The following is an 18,294-nucleotide window of genomic DNA, read 5'->3' on the forward strand; positions in this document are numbered from 1 at the left end:
AAGAAGGGAAAAACATGGTTAAAATACAAGGAGTATTTGATTTTCAGGTACCTTTGGTTTAGAGAGGAAATGAGGCTGATTAATTCAAGGACATAGCCCAAAATTACCTTCAAAATTACGTTAAGTGTGAAACAACATGATGGAATGTAGAAAAATGGTAACACAGGCTTTCCATGGATTTTGATCATGTTCTGGAAAAAAGCACTGAGAACATTAGATTAGAAATAGAACAATGCACATGTATACCTGACTCTAAATTGAAAATGAGGTGTAAAATAAAATTCAAAATTTTTATTCTATGGTCACAGTAGCCTAAAGAAGGACAATGAATTGTGAAATCTAATGATCATCTTCCATTAGGTTGATCCTCTCAACTTTCCCTACAGGTTAGAACTGCTCTTAGCAGAGGTTCTTTTAGGGCCCAGCATTGTGGTGTAGCAGGTAAAGTCAGGAAAAACAGTAGAAGATGGCCCCAGTGCATGGGTTCCTGACACCCATATAGCAGACTTGGATGATGCTCCTGACTTATCTGGCTAAGCCCTAGCCATCGCAGCTTTTTGTAAAGTAACCAGTTAGTGGAAGAACGACCTCTCTCTCACTTTCTTTTTCTCTCTTTCCCTCCCTCTCCTTCTCCCTCCTTCCATCCTGTTCACTCTCTCCCCCATCTCTATAACCTGACTTTCAAATATATAAATAAATCTTTAAAAGAGTTGTTTCTTCTGAAACCACAACTCCAAAAACTCTAGGTGACACCCAGACAACACAGCTGTCTACCATCTTCTCTTTCATCCCTCTCTCTCCTTGTCATTATAAGGCTGGTGTGGCCTATTGGTACTCTATTTTCTTTTATTTCTTACCTGCTTGATGCACAAATGAAGAGAATACAGAGAACTGACAAGAGCATTGTTATTTTCTTTTTATTTAGAACATGGAGACTGCAGTATGGGTCTCAATTGTCATATTTAAATATTTATTTCTGTTTGATAGTGATAAGACTTGGTAAAGCAGCATTGATATGAATCAGCAAATGTGGAAATCAGTGTAGGTGTTGATGAATGTAGGGAATAGCAGATACTCCTGTGAAATGATCCCACGAAACTCCCTTAATGGAGGTTGTGTGTTCACTGGATCTGAGGGAATAGTGAGATGTGAGAGAAGTCAGAGAGGGTGTCTCTGATAGAGGAGGGGATAGACAATGCCTCTGAAGAGAGGGAGTTGCAGACAACAGCACAGAGGCAGAGAGTTTGTTCTCTTTCAAATAGGAATGAAGCAGAGCTGGTACGAAGGTGGCACAGAAGCAAATCCATTGACAACTGCAGTGATGTCCAGGTCCTTTGGCTCAACCAGAGACTGCAGTTTGAAGTTCTGCAAAATGGAGGTCAGGAACAAAAACAGCTCCATGCGGGCCAGGCCCTCTCCCACACAGATCCGTTTTCCTAAAAATAACAAAGAGAGAGGGCAATCACTTGCAGTGTGTAACTCTGAATGTAACAAACACTATGATAGTAAATGGTACAAAGAAAACAGACAGTAATTGTTGGATGGATGGATGGATGGATGGGTGGAAGTTTGGAAAGATTTGTATAGACAAATGTATAAGGTCTGGCACACTTTTCTCTTCGCCCTAGCCATGCACATTTTTCAGCAACTTCTGATGCACAATCAAATTTCAGGTTTTGCATTCTACTATTCTTTCTGACTGCATAAGCACAGTTTTTTGATTCTTTCAGTCAATATGTCCTTAATATAGTGCTTCCTTTCTCTTCTGTCTATTACGTCTGGTTCTTTTCAGACAGATGAAATTTCATTTTTACTATTAGAATGTGGGTATTCCATCCTGTTCCTCACAACTGGGTATGAGAGAGTAAGAATCAGATATCTTTTCTGCATATACTTTCTCCCTACCATCTGCATCTAAGCATCCCTCTCCTACAGCACTAAAAACAATGTATTCTGATGGTCTTTTCTCAACTAGTCACTAATTGGGGTGATGGCTTTGAGTGCTGTCTTGTGCTTGCTCATACCTTTATTTCCAGACAAGTCTCTGCAGGGTGAGAGACACCACACAGAAGAATTTCAGTGATTGTGGAGTTAATGTGTTTATTATGGTGTGTGGTGAAACTCTTCTCAGTTTTACCTTCTAGGCAGAGCTCTTAGGCACCATGAGCAAGCACTTAAAGGAATAATTCAATCAATCTATAGTTTAGATTTCTCAGTGTGGAAGGAATGTGTCAACAATCCAGAGCCTCAATAACCTTGCAAATTATGAAGATGTATTGTGAGCAGAGAAAGTTCATGGACATCGGGAGTGGTGCTCCTGATTATGTACAAAGAGGAATTTACCAGTTCCGGAGAAGGTAGCTTGATACCAAAAAGTTATCTGTTTTCAAAACCAGGGAAAGATACAACAAAGAAAAAGAACTAGGGACCAAATCCCTGATGAGCATTCGGCAAGAATTCTCAGCCTAATACTAGCTAATCAAATCCAACAATATTTTAGAAACAGTATTCAACTGAACCAACAGAGATTGATCCCTTTGTATGCAAAGTTCAACATATGCAATTCAATAAGTGTGATACATCATATTAACAATTGTAGAAGAAAAAAACATATGATTAACTCAATAGGTGTAGAGAAATCCTTTAATAATATAAAGCACTGGCCGGCACTGTGGCACAATAGGCTAATCCTCCGCCTTGCGGCACCGGCACACCGGGTTCTAGTCCCAGTCGGGGCGCTGGCTTCTGTCCCGGTTGCCCCTCTTCCAGGCCAGATCTCCACTGTGCCAGGGAGTGCAGTGGAGGATGGCCCAAGTCCTTGGGCCCTGCACCCCATGGGAGACCAGGAGAAGCACCTGGCTCTTGCCATCGGATCAGTGTGGTGCGCCGGCCGCCGCACGCCAGCCACGGAGGCCATTAGAGGATGAACCAACGGCAAAGGAAGACCTTTCTCTCTGTCTCTCTCACTCTCTCACTGTCCACTCTGCCTGTCAAAAAAATATAATAATATAAAGCATCATTTCCTGATCAAAACTTTAAGCAAAATGTATATAGAAGGATCATTCCTTTACATAATGTTTATGATGAATCCACAGCCAGCATCATATTGAATGGGGAAAAATTGGAAGCATTTCCATTAAGATGTGGAACCATACAAGGATGTCCAGTTTTATAGTTACTATTCAATAGAGTTGCAGAAATTTTGTCAGAGCTATTGTGCAATAAAGAAATCAAGCAGATACAAACTAGAATGCAGGAAGTCAAAGTCTCCCTGTTTGCAGATGACATGATTCTATATTTAAGGGAACCAAGTGACTCCACCAAAGGACTATTGGAACTCATAAGAGAATTTGCAGGATATAAAATCAACACACGAAACTCAGTAATATTTGGATACAAAGACAATGCCATGGTTGAGAAAGAAATTGTAAGATCAGCTTCATTCACGATAGCTACAAAAATTTAAATATCTTAGAGTAAATGTAACCAAGAGTGTGAAAGATCTCTATAATTAAAATTTTTAAAAAATTAAGTAAAAATAGAAAAATACATAAAAAACGGAAAAATCTTTCCTTTTCTTCTATTGTAAGGTGTAATATCATAAATGCCCATACTATCCCAAACATTTTGCAAAATACCAAAGACATTCTTTTCAGATCTAGAAGAAAACAAAGCTAAAATTCATATGGAAACATCGGAAATCCCCGTGTTTAATTTACCTTGATTCATAGAAGGCAAGCTATAAACTGAACTCAGCTGTCCATCACCTAATGACTGGATAAAGAACCTGTGATTATATACACACAGTGGAATACACATAAAAAAATCCTGTCTTTTACAGCAAGAAATCTTATGCTTAATGAAATAGGCCATCCCAAAAATACAAGTATCATATGTTTTCCCTGATATGGGTTGACAGAGTACAAAAAAGTGTAATGTATATGAACAAAAACACATTTAAGATTTGGTTATGGTTAATGCTCTTGAGGTCAATACTCTTGAGGAAGAGTGGTTTTTCTAATACTACTGGTTTAATTCTTTATTTAGTTGAGGTTTATAATTGTGAACATAAAACAAACTGAAAGTATATAGGTGTAAAAATGAAAAGAAAAAATAAGGAAGGAGGAGGGTGGGTGGTAGTGTGGGAGGGATGGAGTGTATGGTGGGAGTATTATGCTCTTACATTTGTACATATGGAATACATAAAATTTGTCCATCCTATATGAAGAAAAAATTTGAATTAAAAGAGCTATCTTCTCTGAAGTTTCATGGAAATGATTTTTTTACCTGCTGAGAAAGGCATGAAGTAGTCACTCTTCTTAAAGTTGCCACTGTCATCCAGAAAGTGTCCAGGGTCAAATACCTTTGGGTTAGGAAATGCTTTTTCATCATGTAGCACGGATGTCAGCGATGTTATGATGTCTGTACCCTGGATAAAACAGACACAGATAATCCAAGTATAAAGAAGTCACTGTGCTGTGTAAAAAAACAGTAGAAATAACTTAGGACAATGTTTGATCAATAGAAGAGGAAGTTCAAGTCCCAGGAAGAGCAGTGACAGCCCCAGCCACACAGACCAAGTAAAGAGCAGAGATGAGTTTGTGGCAGTGGCAGTGATTTTGCTAAATGTCCTGTGACAGCATTTGACCATGTGAGCACGTGGGTTCAGTAGCAAATATGAAGCCCCTGACCATTTATCATTGTGGCATAGTCTGTTTGTGCTCACGTTAAAAATGAGGGAGTTCTTTATTACAGTTTAATCCTAACTCAGGGTCTGCCCTACCTCACCACTGTGGTTTAGGGAATACACCAAGCATTTGCATGCTTTCTTGCAAGTTATAAATGACATCTAATCTTTGAAAAAAAAAACACAAACAAATATGTCTGGAAAGCATCTTTACATTCCTAGCCAAAATCCTTCAAAAAGGTCAAGATATTAAAGGAAATAAACAAAGGAAACAGAAGTGTTCTTGATTCCAGGAGACTAAAGGGACAAGATAACAAATTCTATGCTTCTTCCTTGACTGGATACTGAATTGAAAATGACTAAAAGAAGACTTCTAATAATATTCTAGAAAACTTTAAATGTGAATCATGTAAAATACTATTGTAGCAATAACTCCTATGTGTGAATGCTATTGTCACTGTATAGTGAAAATCCTCATTATTGGAACAAACATACTAAAGTATTGATGTAAAAATAAATATTTAGTTATAAAAGCAGATATATACACACTTCATATATACAAATATTTATGAAGGTACAAGAGTCTTTGAAATATTACTGGAAATATATATTATCTTTTGCTTTCATTTTCCATAAACTTATTGAACTATATTTATATGTACATATATTACAGTTTGTAAAATAGAAATGGAGATGAAAAATATAATTTCAACAAATATTACTCAAACAATTGGACATTGATAAAGTAAAAAATGAAGCATGATCATTACAGTGTAAATTAGAATCAATATGAAATAAGCCATTGGAGTAAACATAGGAGCTAAAACAATTAAACTTCTTAAGATAGGTAAGTGTAAATTTGACACCTTGTGCAGGTAAACTTTTTTCAGCTGGGACACAAATTCCCAAGTAGACCACACATTATTTCAATAAAAATTGGAACAAGAATGCTCATTGATTTACACATCAGCTATGACTGTTTCCAAGTTTTTCATTTTTTAACTTTTATTTAGTAACTTTAAATTTCCAAAGTATAACTTTTGAATTATAGCGGCTTTTTCCTCCCATAACCTCACGCCCACCTGCAACTATTCCATCTCCCACTCCCTCTCCCATCCCATTCACATCAATATTCATTTTCTTCTTTTTTTAAAATTGTTTTTGACAGGTAGAGTTAGACAGAGAGAGACAGAGAGAAAGGTCATCCTTCCGTTGGTTCACCCCCGAAATGGTCGCTAAGGTCAACGCTGCGCTGTGCCGATCTGAAGCCAGGAGCCAGATGCTTCCTCCTGGTCTCCCATGCGGGTGCAAGGGCTCAGGCACTTGGACCATCCTCCACTGCCTTCCCAGGCCACAGCAGAGAGCTGGACTGGAAGAGGAGCAACTGACACAGGACCGGCGCCCCAACCGGGACTAGAACCCGGAGTGCCAGCGCTGCAGGCAGAGGATTAGCTTAGTGAGCCGTGACACTGGCCAAGACTCATTTTCAATTATCTTTATACACAGAAGAAGATCAATTTAGTATATACTAAGTAAAGATTTCAACAGATTGAACCCACACAGAAACACAAAGTATAAAGTACTATTTTGAGTACTAGTTATACCGTTAATTCACATAGTAAAACACAGTAAGGACAGAGATCCTACACGGGGAGTAAGTGCACAGTGACTGCTGTTACTGATTTAACATTTGACACACTTGTTTATGGCGTCAGTAATCACACAAGGCTCTTGTCATGAGCTGCCAAGGCTATGGAAGCCTCTTGAGTTCACAAACTCCAATCATATTTAGACAAGGCCATAGTTAAAGTGGAAATTCTCTCCTTCATTCAGAAAAAGGTACCTCTTTCTTTGATGGCACATTATTTCCGCTAGGATCTCACTCGCAGAGATCTTTCATTTAGGATTTGGTTTTTTGTTTTTTTGTTTTGTTTTGTTTTGTTTTGTTTTGTTTTGCCACAGTGCCTTGGCTTCCCATGCCTGAGAAACTTTCTTGGGCTTTTTAGCTGGATCTGAATGCCTTAAGGGCTGATTCTGAGGCCAGAGGGCTCTTTAGGACATCTGCTACTCTATGAGTCTGCTGTGTATCCCGCTTCCCATGTTGGATTGTTCTCTCATTTTTAATTCTATCAGTTAGTATTAGAAGACACTAGTCTTGTTTATGTTATCCCTTTGACTCATAATCATATCATTATGACCAATTATGAAATGAGACTGATCACTTTGACTAGTGAGATGGCATTGGTACATGCCACCTAGTTGGGATTGAATTGGAATCCCCTGGCATGTTATAATTTTCCTATTAGGAGAATGTTTCCATTCTTTAAGGGTAGTAAGAGAAAGCCATGGCCTGGAAAGTTGAACATATTTGCTTTTTGGCCAACTACGAAAACGTTTGTTTGCTAACTTCTGTCCTAGACCACTCCCTCCACTGAGATCAGTGGCCCTAGCCTGTGGTGGAAGCAATCACTCAACTGATTTGTAAGAGATTAGACTTATCCATGTAGTGTTGGAGATTTCTACACCACACTGCCCAGTGCAGAGGGAGTGAGTGGCTCATACCCTTGGACCACTACACTCTCTAAAGACTTTGGGCACAGGGTGAGCCTGAGAGATGGGTATAAAACAGCTAGTACAACAATCCCCTCCTGCAGGTCCCCAAACCTGATGCAATAGAGGGATGAAGGGAAGAACATATTATTATGTTCTTAGAATTGCATCTATACAACACATTAACTCTGTTCATAACTAAAATTAAAATTTTCAAATTTTAAAAATTAGAACCATGTTAGAGAACATTTATCACATAAATTTATGAGGCCACCATTGTCTTGATATCAAAAATCTGAAAGGTATTCTAAGGAGGAAAAATTACAACACAACATCTCATGAATAAAAATACTGAAGCCTTAAACAATATGTAGTAATGCAAATGCAACTATGTGTATTTACTCATGATACATAAATTTAGAGGGGGAAATACAGCCAACATACATAGGCCTAATTGCCTAGACTCCTGCAGCCACATGGGAAACCAGAGGAAGCTCCTTGGTCCTGGCTTCAGCCTGGATTTGTTGCCATTTGTGAGGTAAACCAACAGATGGAAGATTCTCTCCCTCTAACTCTGACTATCAAATGTTCAAGATCACTAGCAATCAGAGAAATGCAAATCAAAACCACAATGAGGTTTCACCTCACCCCGGTGAGAATGGCTCACATTCAGAAATCTACCAACAATAGATGCTGGAGAGGATGTGGGGAAAAAGGGACACTAACTCACTGTTGGTGGGAATGTAAACTAGTTAAGCCACTATGGAAGTCAGTCTGGAGATTCCTCAGAAACCTGAACATAACCCTACCATACAACCCAGCCATCCCACTCCTTGGAATTTACCCAAAGGAAATTAATTTGGCTAATAAAAAAGCCATCTGCACATTAACGTTTATTGCAGCTCAATTCACAATAGCTAAGACCTGGAACCAACCCAAATGCCCATCAACAGTAGACTGGATAAAGAAATTATGGGACATGTACTCATGGAATACTATACAGCAGTAAGAAACAATGAAACCCAGTCATTTGCAACAAGATGGAGGAATCTGGAAAACATGCTGAGTGAATTAAGCCAGTCCCAAAGAGACAAATATCACTTGTTTTCCCTGATGGGCGACAACTGAGCACCAAAGGGGAAACCTGTTGAAGTGAAGTGGACACTATAAGAAACAACGACCTGATCAGCTCTTGTCCTGACTCTAGATGTACAATGTAATACTTTATCCTTTTTAGTATTTGTTGCTGTTGTTGTTGTTGTTCTAGTACTAGTGGTTGAACTCTGTAATTGGCACACGGTTATTCTTGGATGTTTAAATTTTAACTGAAAAGTGATCCCTGTTAAATTTAAGAGTGGAAAAAGAGAGGGAGGAGATGTACAATTTGGGACATGCTCAATCGGACTTGCCCCAAATGGTGGAGTTAGAAATGTGCCAGGGGATTCCAATTCAATCCCATCAAGGTGACATGTACCAATGCCATCTCACTGGTCCAAGTGATCAATTTCAGTTCACAATTGAGGGCTCTGATAGGTGTAAGAGTCAAAGGGATCACACAAACAAGACAAGTGTCTGCTAATACTAACTGATAGAATCAAAAAGGGAGAGAAGGATCCAACATGGGAAGCAGGATACACAGCAGACTCGTAGAATGGCAGCTGTCCTAAACAACACTCTGGCCTCAGAATCAGCCCTTAAGGCTTTCGGATCTGGCTGAAGATCCCATGAGAGTATTGTAGGCATGGAAAGCCAAGATACCATGGAAAAGAAAAAAAAAAAAAAAGAAGAAGACCTAAATGAAAGATCTCCATGAGTGAGATCCCAGTGGAAACAATGGGGCCATCAAAGAAGGAGGTACCCTTGTCCGAAGGGAGGAGAGAACTTCCACTTTGACTATGACCCTATCAGAATAAGATCAAAGTCAGCGAACTCTAAAGGCTTCCATAACCCTGGCAACTCATGACTAGAGCCTAGGGAGATTACTGACGCCATGAACAGGAGTGTCAAATTGTTAAGTCAGCAACAGAAGTCACTGTGTACTTACATCCCATGTGGGATCTGTCCTTAATGTGTTGTCTAATGTGCAGTGATGCTATGACTGGTACTGAAACAGTATTTTTGCACTTTGTGTTTCTGCGTGTGTGCAAACTGATGAGATCTTTACTAATTATGTGCTTAATCGATCTTCTGTATATAAAGATAATTGGAAATGAAAAAAAAACTGGTGTTAAATTGGAAATGGCATAGAAAATTAATTAATTAAAAAAATATTATGTTGGATCTCTGTCTTTAATGTGCTGTACACTGTTATTTAATGCTATAACTAGTACTCCAACAGTATTTTTTTTCACTTTGTGTTGCTATATGGGGGCAAACTGTTGAAATATTTACCTAATATATACTAAACTGATATTCTGTATATAAAGAGAATTGAAAATGAATCTTGATGTGATTGGAAGGGGAGAGGGAGCGGGAAAGGGGAGGGTTGTAGGTGGGAGGGCAGTTTTGGGAGGGGGGAAGCCATTGTAACCCATAAGCTGTACTTTGGAAATTTATATTCATTAAATGAAATTTAATAATAAAAAAATTCAAAATAAAATAAAAAAATAAATAAAATCTGTTATATTTCAATATGCAGTGTTGTAAAAAGGAAAAAGCTTTTTAAAAATTTCTAACAAATACAAAAATGTTAATTATCCAACAACAACAACAAAATTTGTAAACCACTGTACTGAAAACAAAGCATTACTGAGAAAGCAACAAAAAGCCTAATCAAAGTGTATCAAAATACATTCACAACTGCAGATTCAACCTGTCAAATTGTCAACCCCTGCCAAAGTTCTATAGAGATTGAATGTCACACTGATAAAAATTGAAAAACAGGGAAATTGACAAACTGACACCTTTAGCATCAATTTGGAAATGTCACCACCTAAGAAGAGCCAAAACCATTGGAAGACACCCATTGCCACACACCAAGGTTTGAGGGAAACAGCATTGAGTCCATCAAGACGCCACACACAGAGACTTTCCACTACTTTCACACGATGTGGGCAGGGGACTGGAACCACACACTGTGAGTGAGAAGCTTAAGAGCACTGAGGTTCAATGTAAAAGAAACAAGATTACCTTGGGGATAAAGTAGTTTCTGAATTTAATGTCTTGAGTCACTGCGTGGGGCAGGTTAGTGGGAAGGAGGTCGATGAATCTCTGGACCTCATGTATCACAGCATCCGTGTAGGGCATGCGGCTCCTGTCCTGCGTGGAGGGACTCCGGTGTCTGCCAATCACATGCTCAATCTCTTCCTGGATCTTAGCTGGTAAAACACAAGTAAGAAATAATGGGGGAAATGAGAAAATTGGCACACTTGTCATAACTACTTAGGGTTTCATGAACCTTAATGAAGGTATCTCAACAGAATTATAAGCTACAGGCCCAGAAAGAAATATGAGTTACCACAAAAAGATACAGTGGTACATACAGGCCATACAAATGCACAGATGAAACTAACATAAATAGAAGTAATAACAGGCATAAACAGCAGTCCCTCCATTTAGCAGGATATATTTAGATCAGACATTTTGAGTATGTCAACATTCATTTTTTCCTCATTCTGAGTACATAAATATAGTTTCCTAGTGAGGCAATTCTTCATCTTTAGGTTTTATTACTTTCTTTGACATTACAAACTTTGTCATTATTTTTTAAATCACAATTTTCTATCTCCTGGTCAGAAGTATTTCCTGATACTCAGATAGATTTTTCAAATACCTAGTAATAATTCTCTGGTCATAGGGAAACTTCATATTATTACTACTGCTACAAAACTAAACTTCTTCCAGGTAACGTTCTAAATGCATTTGTCCAAAAAATATAAAATTATTTACACCACCAATCACAATTCTTGTTTTGTCCAATTCTAGATGTATGGGAATAGACTTATGTTGTATTAACATTACTTTGGGTACATCTTCTGACTGAAAGGAAGCACCTGTCTTATGCATCTAAACTTTTTGAATGCCTCCCAGACTGGAATTATTTAAGGAATCCTCACTGAATTTCAAGTTGAGCTTCAATAAGAAAACCTTCCTTGTCCTTCTCTCTGCATTAGAGCACTGAATTGTCAGAATGAGGAAAGGTAGCAGCAAGACTATATCTACTCCTCAATGGGGTCTTTTTGTTATGAACAGAAAATGCCATGCTGTGCCTGCCACACATCACCCCCATGAGATCCAGACACAGCCCCAAACATCACTGCTCTTCCTCCTGCCAGGCTGTCTCCACTGCTCTCGGATCTCCTCCTCCACTGTACAGCAGTGGCCTGGTTTATTCTGATCACTACACTGCACAGAGTACAGTTGTTGGCACAGAAGTTTTTAAACAGTGAGACTCCTCTAGCACAAACCAGGAGGAGGACAGTAGCCATGGCTCCCCAGCTTCTCTCCTGAATGCACTTTGCTCGTCACAGTCCTACCTGCGACCTCGGGGTGCTTCAGCAGGAGCAGGAGGGAGTATCTCAGCGTGGTGCTCGTTGTCTCAGTCCCAGCTCCAAACAAATCAAACACAGTGGTTACCAAGCTTTCAAGAGTGAACTCCAAATTGTTTTCCTAGGAGTGATTTGATGCAATTTGACAAATTACTTGCCAGCATATATTATTACACTAAATCCAAATAACACATTTATTTTAAAAGATAGCTAACAGCGAAAACTGAAAGTGTGATATTAGGAAAAACTCTGTAGTGTACGTGGACACTGTTGATAAGAAGCCCCCAAACTTCAGACTATACCATTATTTCTCCTATGCCTAAACATTCCATTATGAGACTCTTGAGCGAGGTGTGTCATGAGTATTTCTTCACAAAAAGAGTATCAGCAGAAACCTAGTGATACCACAGCCTCTATTTCCTTCTTCTTACTTGACACATTATTGCAAAATGGCATCACTTGGAAGAGGAGGTTTTAATCATGAAAATGAGGGTCTATGCCCTAAATATGGCAGGGAAAATGGAGGTCACCCGACTCTATTGCTTAATCATCTATTATTGCCAGATTGGCTGAACTTGAGTCACCTTGTATTCGATGTAAATGAACCATTTGCTTAGCCAGTATTAACTACATTTTTGTTTATAATAAGAAAATGTAGTCAATAATACATAAATCTATTAGTAAGTTAGGAGCATACCATGAAATATATTACATGCCCAATAAAGAGTTCACAATTTTGTCTTCTGCCAAAACTTGATATGGAATCACTTGTACTGTACATTCTTTGAGAAGTTAAAATTGAGCAAAATGGTATGGCAGCAAAACCTAGATAACAATGGGTTCCTCAAGAAAAGATGAGGTCAGCACCGCTGTGTCCAGAAGTAAGGCAACCAGCAAGATGGACTGGGGACACGTGACAGATGAATATGGAGGTTCAAGGTGAAGAGACGCTGCAGTTATGAAGATAGATCTGAAACGTTCACTGTGCCCACAGACAAAGGAGAGAACGGGAGTGGTGCTGATGCAGAGATGAAAGTCTAATTACATGGAGTTCTCACACACTGTGAGTTAGGAGAGAGTAAGCCCTTGAAAAGGACATGTGCCTTTGGTAAGGACCGAAAAGATTGCATGACAGAGAACTGACCGGAAGGAGAAATTTTTAAATACTGAGGACAAGAGATCATTTATATTTATAGTTTTAGTTTTCTAACCATTCCATAAATAGGCATTATATTGAAGTTTTTATAATATTGAAATAACCTGTGCATGTCAGTGTTATATAATCCACACCCTGAAAATAAACTAAATCCTCTCGAAACATGAAGTTGCTACAAAGACACTCATATAGCTTGGTAATCAAGCCTTCAGAGAGATTTCTAAATTCATCAAGTTATAATTTCTCTCGAATCACTAAGACAAACAGTGTGCTCACAAACCAACACTAACATTTCCATTTTTGAAGTGGATTTGAGATTCACTGGGTAGTAGCACATAACCTATCATAATTAAGCTAGACTCTCTGTAACAATAGCAAAGGGGTAGACTTTCCATGTCATAGAGCAGTGATACTGCTATGATGGCAATTCTGGAGCAATGTCACAATCATGCTAGATCAGGACGTTCAGGAATCAGTCCCTGTAGAAAAATAAAATCACGGACCTTGAAGGATCTGTCTGGGGAAAGTATTTCAAGACTCTGGGTTCTCGTCAGACTCTTGCAGCCTTCAGGCTAGTGCTTGATGAAGAACTTGTCTGCTCTATTTCAGGGAATTTTGGTGTTTCTTATATAAATAGATGCCAACATACATTCTACCTCAGTTCTGGGGCAGGCAATTTTGGGGCCAGTGTCCTGTGCTGCTGTGTGACTTTCTGGTCCCAGATTGGGCAAGGGAAATATTTTCCTTTAAAAATAAGGAGTTGTTCCTTTTGGTTGCTCATGGGCTGGACATGGCTTCAATCCCATGTGCTCCAACAACTTCTCCAGGACATTAAGTGAGGAAGTTATAAAAGCGAGGGAGGAGATGAACAATTTGGAACATGCTCAATCAGACTGGCCGCAAATGGTGGAGTTAGAAATGTGCCAGGGGATTCCAACACAATCCCATCAAGATGGCATGTACCAATGCCATCGCACTAGTCCAAGTGATCAATTTCAGCTCACAATTGATAGCTCTGATAGGTCTAAGGGTCAAAGAGATCACACAAACAAGACAAGTATCTGCTAATACTAACTGATAGAATCAAAAAGGGAGAGAAAGATCCAACATGGGAAGCGGGATACACAGCAGACTCATAGAATGGCAGATGTCCTAAACAACACTCTGGCCTCAGAATCAGCCCTCAAGGCATTCGGATCTGGTGGAAGAGCCCATGAGGGTATAGCAGGCATGGAAAGCCAAGATATCATGGAAAAAAAAAAGACCTAAATGAATGATCTCTGTAAGTGAGATCCCAGTGGAAAGAACGGGGCCATCAAAGAAGGAGGTACCCTTGTCCGAAGGGAGGAGAGAACTTCCACTTTGACTATGACCCTATCGGAATAAGATCAAAGTCAGCGAACCCTAAAGGCTTCCATAGCCTCGGCAACTCATGACTAGAGCCTAGGGAGATTACTGACGCCATGAACAGGAGTGTCAAATTGTTAAATCAGCAACAGGAGTCACTGTGTACTTACACCCCATGTGGGATCTGTCCCTAATGTGTCGTCTAAAGCGAAGTGATGCTATAACTAGTACTGAAACAGTATTTTTATACTTTGAGTTTCTGTGTGGGCACACACTGATGACTTTAACATTTTTCTATTCTCAGTTGACCCAAGTTTTTAGCGAAATCTGTCTCACATCACTGACTGATAGCAGAGAAAACAGAACAAGAGTCAAGTGACCACATGACAGGAAACATAACCTTGCTAACACAATTTATAAAAATTTCTAAGTAAATTGTGCTCGCTTCGGCAGCACATATACTAAAATTGGAACGATACAGAGAAGATTAGCATGGCCCCTGCGCAAGGATGACACGCAAATTCGTGAAGCGTTCCATATTTTTTCACCAATATGAAAGAAGGTAAAGGAAGGAAACCTCAGAGCAAAAGATCACAGGAATCTCAAACCAGATATTAGAAAATATCTTTGGCAAATGGCAGGGCAAAGTTACTCCTTCTCAATAGTCACATTGAATGTTAATGGCTTGAATTGTCCAGTTAAAAGACACCGATTGGCTGATTGGATTAAGGAACAAAACCCATCCTTTTGCTGCTTACAAGAAACCCATCTATCCAACAATGATCCATACAAGCTGAGAGTGAAAGGCTGGAAAAAGATATACCACGCCAACAGAAATGAAAAGAGAGCGGGCGTAGCCATCTTAATATCGGACAACATAAACTTTACTACAAAAACTGTTAGGAGAGACAAAGAGGGGCACTATATAATGATTAAGGGATCCATTCAACAAGAAGATATAACGATTATCAACGTATATGCACCTAATTACAGGGCACCAGCTTATTTAAAAGACTTGTTAAGGGACTTAAAGGGAGACTTAGACCCCAATACAATAGTACTGGGGGACTTCAATACTCCGCTCTCAGAGATAGACAGATCAACAGGACAGAAGATCAACAAGGAGACAGTAGATTTAAATGACACTATAGCCCAAATGGATCTAACAGACATCTACAGAACATTTCATCCTACATCTAAGGACTTTACATTCTTCTCAGCAGTACATGGAACCCTCTCTAGGATTGACCACATACTAGGCCATAAAGCAAGTCTCAGCAAATTCAAAAGAATTAGAATCATACCATGCAGCTTCTCAGACCACAAAGGAATGAAATTGGAAATTGGCAACTCAGGAATCCCTAGAGCACGTGTAAACACATGGAGATTGAACAATATGCTCCTGAATGAACAACGGGTCATAGAAGAAATTAAAAGAGAAATCAAAAATTTTCTGGAAGTAAATGAGGATAACAGCACAACATACCAAAACCTATGGGATACAACAAAAGCAGTGTTAAGAGGAAAGTTTATATCAATAGGTGCCTACATCAAGAAATTGGAAAGGCAACAAATAGATGAGCTTTCAAGTCATCTCAAGGATCTAGAAAATCTGCAGCAAACCAAACCCAAACCCAGTAGGAGAAGAGAAATAATTAAAATCAGAGAAGAAATCAACAGGATTGAATCCAAAAAAACATTACAAAAAATCAGCCAAACGAGGAGCTGGTTTTTTGAAAAAATAAACAAAATTGACACCCCATTGGCCCAACTAACTAAAAAAAGAAGAGAAAAGACCCAAATCAATAGGATCAGAGATGAAATGGGAAACGTAACAACAGACGCCACAGAAATAAAAAGAATCATCAGAAATTACTACAAGGACTTGTATGCCAGCAAACAGGGAAATCTATCAGAAATGGACAGATTCTTGGACACATACAACCTCCCTAAATTGAGCCAGGAAGACATAGAAAACCTAAACAGACCAATAACTGACACAGAAATTGAAACAGTAATAAAGGCCCTCCCAACAAAGAAAAGCCCAGGGCCAGATGGATTCACTGCTGAGTTCTACCAGACATTTAGAGAAGAACTAACTCCAATTCTTCTCAAACTATTCAGAGCAATCGAAAAAGAGGGAATCCTCCCAAATTCCTTCTATGAAGCCACCATCACCTTAATTCCTAAGCCAGAAAGAGACGCAACATTGAAAGAGAATTACAGACCAATATCCCTGATGAACATAGATGCAAAAATCCTAAATAAAATTCTGGCCAATAGAATGCAACAACACATCAGAAAGATCATCCACCCAGACCAAGTGGGATTCATCCCCGGTATGCAGGGATGGTTCAACATTCGCAAAACAATCAACGTAATACACTACATTAACAGACTGCAGAAGAAAAACCATATGATTCTCTCAATAGACGCAGAGAAAGCATTTGATAAAATACAACACCCTTTCATGATGAAAACTCTAAGCAAACTGGGTATGGAAGGAACATTCCTTAATACAATCAAAGCAATATATGAAAAACCCATGGCCAACATCCTATTGAATGGGGAAAAGTTGGAAGCATTTCCACTGAGATCTGGTACCAGACAGGGATGCCCTCTCTCACCACTGCTATTCAATATAGTTCTGGAAGTTTTGGCCAGAGCTATTAGGCAAGAAAAAGAAATTAAAGGGATACAAATCGGGAAGGACGAACTCAAACTATCCCTCTTTGCAGATGATATGATTCTTTATTTAGGGGACCCAAAGAACTCTACTAAGAGACTGCTGGAACTCATCGAAGAGTTTGGCAAAGTAGCAGGATATAAAATCAATGCACAAAAATCAACAGCCTTTGTATACACAGGCAATGCCACGGCTGAGGAAGAACTTCTAAGATCAATCCCATTCACATTAGCTACAAAAACAATCAAATACCTTGGAATAAACTTAACCAAAGACGTTAAAGATCTCTACGATGAAAACTACAAAACCTTACAGAAAGAAATAGAAGATGATACCAAAAAATGGAGAAATCTTCCATGCTCATGGATTGGAAGAATCAATATCATCAAAATGTCTATCCTCCCAAAAGCAATTTATACATTCAATGCAATACCCATCAAGATCCCGAAGACCTTCTTCTCAGATATAGAAAAAATGATGCTGAAATTCATATGGAGACACAGAAGACCTCGAATAGCCAAAGCAATCCTGTACAACAAAAACAAAGCCGGAGGAATCACAATACCTGATTTTAGGACATACTACAGGGCAGTTGTTATCAAAACAGCATGGTACTGGTACAGAAACAGATGGATAGACCAATGGAACAGAATAGAAACACCAGAAATCAATCCAAACACCTACAGCCAACTTATATTTGACCAAAGATCCAAATCTAATCCCTGGAATAAGGACAGTCTATTCAATAAATGGTGCTGGGAAAATTGGATTTCCACATGCAGAAGCTTGAAGCAAGACCCATACCTATCACCTTACACAAAAATTCACTCAACATGGATTAAAGACTTAAATCTACGACCTGAAACCATCAAATTATTAGAGAGCATTGGAGAAACCCTGCAAGATATAGGCACAGGCAAAGACTTCCTGGAAAATACTCCAACAGCACAGGCAGTCAAAACCAAAATTAACATTTGGGATTGCATCAAATTGAGAAGTTTCTGTACTTCAAAAGAAACAGTCAGGAAAGTGAAGAGGCAACCAACAGAATGGGAAAAAATATTCGCAAACTATACTACAGATAAAGGATTGATAACCAGAATCTACAAAGAAATCAAGAAAATCCACAACAACAAAACAAACAACCCACTTAAGAAATGGGCCAGGGACCTCAATAGACATTTTTCGAAAGAGGAAACCCAAATGGCCAACAGACACATGAAAAAATGTTCAAGATCACTAGCAATCAGAGAAATGCAAATCAAAACCACAATGAGGTTCCATCTCACCCCGGTGAGAATAGCTCACATTCAGAAATCTACCAACAACAGATGCTGGAGAGGATGTGGGGAAAAAGGGACACTAACCCACTGTTGGTGGG

At 39.0% G+C, this 18,294-nt stretch overlaps 1 protein-coding gene and 1 non-coding gene across 2 annotated transcripts in view; one reads left to right on the forward strand and one right to left on the reverse strand.

Annotated features, from left to right (window-relative positions):
• Positions 1 to 899: 899 nt before the first annotated feature.
• LOC133775752 (cytochrome P450 2C16-like) overlaps positions 900 to 18,294 on the reverse strand; it is a 40,708-nt gene continuing 23,313 nt past the window's right edge. The window contains exons 6-9 of the mRNA XM_062214262.1: positions 11,713 to 11,845; positions 10,367 to 10,554; positions 4,288 to 4,429; positions 900 to 1,436 (exon numbers count right to left, since the gene is read on the reverse strand). Coding sequence (XP_062070246.1) covers positions 1,255 to 1,436; positions 4,288 to 4,429; positions 10,367 to 10,554; positions 11,713 to 11,845 — 645 coding nt within the window. The 3' untranslated portion in view covers positions 900 to 1,254. The remainder of the gene's footprint in view (positions 1,437 to 4,287; positions 4,430 to 10,366; positions 10,555 to 11,712; positions 11,846 to 18,294) is intronic.
• Positions 14,665 to 14,771, forward strand: LOC133776474 (U6 spliceosomal RNA). Its single transcript, XR_009868404.1, has one exon. It is a non-coding gene; the product is annotated as a U6 spliceosomal RNA (small nuclear RNA).

The sequence above is a fragment of the Lepus europaeus genome, chromosome 17 (assembly GCF_033115175.1).
Source record: "Lepus europaeus isolate LE1 chromosome 17, mLepTim1.pri, whole genome shotgun sequence".
Taxonomy (NCBI): Eukaryota; Metazoa; Chordata; class Mammalia; order Lagomorpha; family Leporidae; genus Lepus; species Lepus europaeus.